The following is a 7,648-nucleotide window of genomic DNA, read 5'->3' as shown; positions in this document are numbered from 1 at the left end:
TACCGATCCCGACGGCGTCTCTCCGTGAGACGAACGGCGCGAGTCGGGCCACGCTCGGCCGATCCGCGAAGCGCGAATCTAAAGCGACGCGTACATTGACAACATTCATTGATCTAAAAATGTCTTCGACACTCGGGTGTAGGAAAGGAAAGTAGGAAGAATTTGGAGCACCGAGGACTCCGATTTATTATCTTATTCCCATCCTCTCTTTCTCTCTCTCTCTCTCTCTCTCTCTTTCTTCTCTCGCATTCCCAGTCTCTCCCTCTCTTTCTCTCTTGAGCGCGTTCTCGCTGTCCGCTTCCATACGTTCTCTACCACGCTATCTCTCACACTCCGCGCATTCTCTCTACATTCTTGTCTTTTTTTTTTTTTTGGCACAAAGTCATCCGGCACTAAGTAGCTTAGCGGTGACCAGTAGTGGATGCCTTCTTCACCGTGGCCATAGTATCGGTATGAAGAAAAACATCGATAGGATGTGCGACAAGCTGCTACTTCCGGAGAAACCGCCGACGCCGCTGCTGGCGCCGGAACTTTGAGCGGCCTCGGCCAAACCTAGAAAAAAAAAGTCACGCCCTTTCACTGAGGGGGGAAAAAAAAGCGCGACATCGATCCCCCGATAAGCGGGGCGCCGACCGTGCCGCTGGGAATCGGCCGGGCGCTGAATCTTATCGCGACAGCAACAACGGGATTGATAACGTGCTTGCGAGCAGTAAATCTGCTCTTTATATGTACCCGGAGCCAAACGGATTTCGAAAGTGTCAGCTGCAAATTTTGTCGATGGAACGCCGGCAGAGAAATGCGGCAGGGGGTGTAAAACGGCGGATTGGAACTAAACGAAACCTGCCGTTTCGCGAGCGCTTTAAATGATGCCCGGGTCGAAATTCTGACCCTATGTTGAACCTTTAATTCCATCATACATTCGGGTGTCCCAGGAGGAAAGGTCAATATTCTGGGAGGTGATAGTATCGGTCGTTTCAAGCAAAAATGTTCATATGGGATACATGTCCCATTCCCTATCGTTTCCGAGATAGAGCCACTTGAATGTCACGTGTATTTACCCTTTCCCTGTACAGTAGGACCTAAGACAATAAAAGAGGTGTCGAACTGCACGTAAAAAATTCACTCCTACTTTAAAAAACCGATATTGTCAGGCATTTCTACTTTTGCCAATTTAGCATTAAAGTAGGTCCTTTTAAGCGGGAGGTAAAGTAAATTTTTAGAATTAAAGATTCATGGGAGGAGTACAAAAATAGAATGTCATCAAAGTAGGTTATTGCTGGTCTATGTAGGCGCACAGATCAGCTAGGTAGGTGTAAATCGTCCTTAAAAGTGTCAAAATAGTACCAAAATTTCGACTCGGGTGTATACCATTTAAATGTTTATACGAAGCCGACCGATTCCGCTCGGTTCCTGCCGACAATCTGCTGTCAGATTATATCGGCAGCTTCGAACCGCGAGTCCGACGCGGACGCGGATGACACCGGATCCGTTGCGATATCCGAATGAATATGTTGCCAATTTGTTGCCATACTGCAAGCGGTTTGTTTGCCGGGATGTATGTACACCGGTATATACTTACCACCAATAATAGATACGTGATCCTTCCCGCGAGATCCCACTCTGTCGAAGCCAATTTTAATCTCTGAAAGCGGACACCGACGTGGACGTGAGCATCTCAGAGCGTATAAAAATTGAAAGGCGCACATCCGGCTCTCTCGGCCGTGTAACTTACCGTACAATCTCAAAGTCCCGTCCGCCTTGCCTAGGCTATTCGTTGAAACGCATTTGTAACTACCGACGTCCCTGTCCGTAAACTTTTTGATTAAGAGCCACATCAGGACCGTGTAGCCCGTGCGTTCCTCCCGCACGCTGTACTTCGGTCTACGAAACATACGTGAATCTCGTTATCGGAGCGTTTCGTTGCCGGAGCGAGAGGGAAAACGCCGGGCAAAGGATTTCTACGGAGCGAGAGTGCACCTTTGGCCGTCATTTTCCCGTACGGCGCGGAAAAGTCGCGGAAAGATATATCTGCGCGCGGCACAACTGCAAATATTATGCGCGAGTTGCCGCAACATCGTCGCAGCAACACCGGTTAAACTGAAAAAAAAGCTCAAGACTTAAGGACTTCAACCAATCGCAATTTTCAGCATTGCTGAAGTCTCAACATCGCTGCTCACGTTCTCGACCGTCATCAGGCTTGCTTCCTATTGCTGCATTGGTGAACTAGTGCAGTAAGTTGGAATGGAGAAAAATATACTTGTCTAAAGGCCTGTGTTTACGATGCTAGAACTTGGTCCAAGTTCTAATTTCGAGAAACGTGTGGCCAATCAACTTGCAGCTATTCCATAAAAGCTGCAAGTTGATTGGCTACACATTTCTCGGAGCTAGAACTTGGACCAAGTTCTGGCATCGTGGACACGAGCCTTTACTCTAATGTATTGCACTAGCTTACCAGTGCTGCAACAGAAGACCACCCTATTGGTCACTTCCCTTAAGTCTTAAGTCTTAAACCATCTTAAACCAACGGCATACGATACTATTTTTCCTACTGGATTGCTACTGGATTACGAGAGCCAATCAGGATTTAGCCATGAGTCACCTGATCTGAAACTCTGCATTCTTATCTCGTAAGCAATCCAGTAGGAAAAATAGTATCGTGTGCCGTTGGCTTTAGCCTTAGGTTACCTGATCTAAAATTCTGTCTCCTCATTGGCTCTTGCAAGAAATCCAGTAGGAAAAAATAGTATCTTGTACCGTTGACTTTTTACCACTCGAGCTTTTTCGCGTGTTTAGGCCCTTACGCCCTGCCGGAAATAATTCTACAAAATTCTACAAAACTATAAAATATAACTGCCAGAATCTAAGAAATTCTACGTAAATTTAAAAAGTGTTATAAAAATCAACATGAAAATGCTAGACTTGGAACACTTTTGTTAATTTTTGTAACAATCTACAAGTAAGCAGATGTTTTAGTTCTTTACGAACTTTTGTTGTTTCTCAAGTTTGTAGAACTAGTAAAGTTTTGTACTAATTTTTACAAAATTGTACATTTTCATGAAATACTACTTGCAATGATTTCTTGATTTGAGAACATTGTAATTTGTGGTACTATTTCGTAGATATTTTTACAAAAAACTAATGTTTCGACGAAGATATAAAAGTTTCTACAAGTTTCTATTTCAGGTCAAGTTTCGTAGTTATTTACAGAAATTTTTTTCCGCTGGGGCGCTTGGATAGCCATGAGAAGTTAATAACCATCGTTTGTAATTAACGAATTCTAAATCTGTCAGCCAGATTTAATCTCCCAAGTTGGAAGACAGATGCCATTTAGCGATCGGTTCAATGTTACATTGCACTTTCGACTGGCGCAACCGTCGCGATGTAATATTTCTAACTCGTACATCGCTGCGCTATCGTCTTATTGGAAAATCTCGAGAGCTTCGTTGAAATTTTATCGTCTCGGCGACCGATTTGCCGCGAGATTTGCAGAATCGCGGCGTTGCTGCGTCGTGGCCGAAACGTACCGTGGCGTATACAATTTTTATATCGTTATACTTAATATCCCTCTCGCGCCGTGTTACGGCTGACGATTATTCGCGTTAAGAAAACAACGAACGAGAAGCTCACCCTTCCAATAACATTTCGTCGTCCGTGCCTCGTTGATTCTTCACCCAATAATTGATCGTGTTCGGAAACGCCTCGACGTAGCACTCGAGCTGCACGTCTGTGCCCAGAGGAGCGCCCAATAGCTGGTTGGGTGCTTTCACGACGGGTGCGACTACGGAAGTAAAATGAGTCTAGAAAATGCGAGGGGCAGGCTCCTCGCGAGCGTACGTACGAGGGAAGTCTCCAAGATAGAGCTCGCTTTAACGAGGAAATGAAAATTTGATTCTCATCCGATGAACGCGCACGTCGAAATCAGGCTTTCTTCTTGCCCGCCCTAATCGCGTAATCTCCCCCAGCCGGGCAGCCCGGACGTGAGTTTTCGCGACGCGGGGATAACTTTTCAAGCTGAAACGACGGGGGACTCGAGTCTGTTTTGGAGATTGTACCGGCGGTCCATCTCCGCGTAAGCGCGACGAGTTTCATCCTCGTCGAGGATTTATCGCGCTCGTCGAGAGTGAGAATGAAATTTTCCTTCTCGCTGAGCGTATATATTTTCGAAAGCTTCCCTCGGCTATCGGTGACTTTCTCTCTCGAATCGGCGATCAACTCGCGCGCGTCCTGACTACATGAAAAATATTAGCGAATTACTATTTCCACGAGAGGTAATCTGCGAATCGGATCGGAACGGATTTGGGACGGATCGTGCGAGCGAATGGAGCTTACAATTCACAGCGAGCGTCACCCGTTTGCTAACCGCTGGCGGCACGTCGTTGCTGGCGATGCAGAGATACGCCCCCATTTGCCGCCTCTCGACGCGGTAGAAATGCAGCAGCGAGCCGTTGTAGTGGTCGTGCTTCTCGAAAGTGCTACCACCTGCGTACACGGGAGAAACATTTTAACCATGTCCATGCGGAAAAACGATCGATCGCGATCCCGCTCCGCTTTCTTCCGCTCGCTTCCAACAACGGGCCGGGAACAACGGAGCTCGAAACAACGGAGCTCGATTGCGCCGAATTACGATTACACCATTTTCCCGATCGAGGGAAAAGTTTGGCCAGGTCGGCAACGCGTCGGGATCGGACTCGGTGGATTTGCCTGGCGAACCGGGAGAAACGGCGAGAAACGAAAGATAAAAAAAAATTGAAAAAAAAAGAAACGCGCGCTTAAATCACGGGCGACCACGTGGCGCGGGTGAGCGAGCTTTCGTTAAGAAAAGCGCCCCCGTCGACGTAGAAAATGAACGTTGTAAAATATACTCCCGGAAAGTAGTTGCGCGACTACCAGGGCCACGCTACGAATTCAAGGATAGCTGATCGTACAGACGAGATATGCAGATAGTTACGTCGACCAGTTTTGGTAACTCCTGAGACTCGAACCGTGAATGCAAGCGTGTGCGCCAATTTACGCGACATTCTCTCTCTCTCCCTCTCTCTCTCTCTCTCTCTCTCTCGCTCTCTCGCTCTCTCGATCTCGGCAACTCTATAACGTACACGCGTACAAACCGAGATACTATCCCAAGGAACTCTCGGTTGCGGCTTTGCTCTCACGTTTCACCCGTCTTCGAGGTCAGTTCACAAAGAGGAACTTGTTTCAACGAGCTTACTCGTTACATCCGCCCTGCTCGTCTACCGTATACTTCTTACACCCGATCTACGTATCCGCGAAGAATACCAGTTCGAAAAGTTCTCCGGCTCTCCCGATACACCGCGAATTTACTCGCGGTCTAGTCACTTTCTCTCTGTCCAAGCTGATCCTCGGGACCGCGGAGACATGCCGATGTGCAACCCCCACGGAAAAATATATATTTCATTATATATCAAGAAAAGTAGAAAGGATACATTCGTTTTACATTACTCGTATATGCGTTATAAGAAATATATACTGCTACTATAAATGTAATAACAATGAATTGGAATTTTTCATATATCACTCATATGTATTAAAAATATTAAAAGGAATTTAGATTCTCAACGCTTTAACAGCGGAGATCAAATTGATTTCATTTGCCACAACTGTCAGATCTGATTTCTCGCCACTTCTTATACACTGCTGTTGGTTGCTTTTTAAATACGAGAAAGTGTGACGCGCGATCGCCGCCTCGCGGCAGCGAAAAGCGTTATTGTGGAATTATAAAAATATAATTTAAATATTGTTTATATATTTCACATACATTTTTAGTATATTTTTGACATTGTATAATATTGTATACGATGCTTTTAATAGAATTTTTCCAAACCAAATGTACGAAATATATTATCATATATTTTCACCTACTTTTTGAAATATCTATTTTTCCGTGGGGGCACGTACAATTTCTCCCGGCGAGACATCTAATTCTTCATTAACGACGACTCGTAAAAGTTTCATATTTCTATCGGACGAATAAAGAGTGCGATAAGCATTTTATATTTTCGCACGTTCATTTTTATGACAAGAACCGAAAAAACCCCGACGAGATATTATATTTAATAACTCTTAAAAATTTCACGTGCAAGTCGGATATGGAGCCGAAAAAGAATGCGGCAAACATTTATTCGCGCACTGATCCGAATTTCGACGAATAAAAAGGAAGTTCCGACAAAATCTAATTCTTCCTCGATTCTTAAAATTTTCACATTTGAATCGAATATCGGACGAAAAAAGGAACGCCACAAATGTTTTATTCGCGGTGCAATTTTTATAAGGAAAAAAAAAGAGACTCCCGACAAGGTATATAATTCTTCATTAACGACAACCCTTAAAAATTTGACATTTAAATCAGACATCGGGTGAGAGAGGAGCGCATATTTTGCGGCGAGTGTTTTATATATTCGCGCGCGGGTCAATTTCTACGAAAAAGATAAGTATATCTTTAAAAGAGCAGTTTTACGATTTTAACCTGCGACACGATAAAATCAATAACGAGGCGGCAATAACGGTAAGTGTAATCGGGAAAGGATTCGTCCGCATCCCCGGACTCCGATAATAGTTCGCACTTTAACGCGTACCAAGCAACTACGAGGTAACTAAGATATTAGTAGCACTTAATTATCCTATCAATATTGAGTTATGCTGGCGCCGTACAGCATCTATTATCCGCGAGAATTTCGCATCTATCTCTACTATCTGCAGCATTGTGCAATCTCGCCTCTCGATTGGTAGCGTAATTAAACGAAAAGGGATCACAGTTTTAATTTTCCTTAATTCGTCCACTTTTATCGTCGGCTTCGCTGTATCGAGACGCTCTCGTCTAAATCCACGGTGAACACCAATAGGGACACATTTTTTTTCACTATTTTTAACCGCGGTTATATCGCGAATCTAAACTTAAAAATCAAGTAACGACACTTTCGGATAACGCATTTACATATGCGATAAGAGAGCATCTGGGTCGCTTTTTTTTATCTCTTCTTGTACTCGAAAAGAGGGAGAGTTAATTATTGCCCTGATAATATCTTTCGAGCGCGCGCTCGCAAAAGGTTCGCGGTAATAGCGCGGACTCGCGGAGTCCGCGATCTCACGAACGGGGGAAACGACGAAGATTTCAATTGTCGGTAGAAAGAATTGTTAGACGACTTAGGCTGGCAGATGGTTTATTTATTCGTTTAATCCGACGTTTCGACCATGCGGGTTGTGGTCCTTTTCAAGGAATTCAACAATCTATAATTATTTTACAAAACAAGACGCATCTTACAGTCGTGTCAATTGGGAAACAAAGTCTAGGATAAGTAAAAATGAACGTCGTGAAATATTTTCTGTAAACTTACAATATTACGCCATTAGTATCAAAAATTAAAGAACAGCCTCACTTTCATCTCTGGGCATCACATGGAGAACTGTGTTAGATGGCACGTCCATCCGATGTAACACTCAAAGTGGGACTGAAGTCTGACAATGGTGTGAAGGAGATACAGAGAACATGGCATGTTTTTAACCTTTTGACTCCGGCTCCGGTTTATTAGTTATGTACTTATTTATTGCCATGTTCTCTGTATCTCCTTCACACCATTGTCAGACTTCAGTCCCACTTTGAGTGTTACATCGGATGGACGTGCCATCTAAC

General features: G+C 44.4%; 1 protein-coding gene across 5 annotated transcripts in view; it reads right to left on the bottom strand.

Annotated features, from left to right (window-relative positions):
- Nucleotides 1-359: 359 nt before the first annotated feature.
- The window catches only part of LOC105566599 (lachesin-like), a 39,160-nt gene continuing 31,871 nt past the window's right edge, over nucleotides 360-7,648 (bottom strand). For 2 of the 5 annotated variants that reach the window (XM_012020732.1, XM_012020736.1), the window contains 3 exons: nucleotides 4,330-4,479; nucleotides 3,628-3,778; nucleotides 562-1,881 (listed from right to left, as the gene is read on the bottom strand). In XM_012020732.1, the coding sequence (XP_011876122.1) occupies nucleotides 1,428-1,881; nucleotides 3,628-3,778; nucleotides 4,330-4,479 (755 nt within the window). In that variant the 3' untranslated portion in view covers nucleotides 562-1,427. The other 3 variants (XM_012020735.1, XM_012020733.1, XM_012020734.1) reach the window with 3 other exon arrangements.

The sequence above is a fragment of the Vollenhovia emeryi genome, unplaced genomic scaffold (genome assembly GCF_000949405.1).
Source record: "Vollenhovia emeryi isolate VEMERY1.0 unplaced genomic scaffold, V.emery_V1.0 DF939144.1, whole genome shotgun sequence".
In the NCBI taxonomy this organism is placed as follows: Eukaryota; Metazoa; Arthropoda; class Insecta; order Hymenoptera; family Formicidae; genus Vollenhovia; species Vollenhovia emeryi.
The sequence above is the reverse complement of the archived record's forward strand: the minus strand, read 5'-3'. Positions and strand labels throughout refer to the sequence as shown.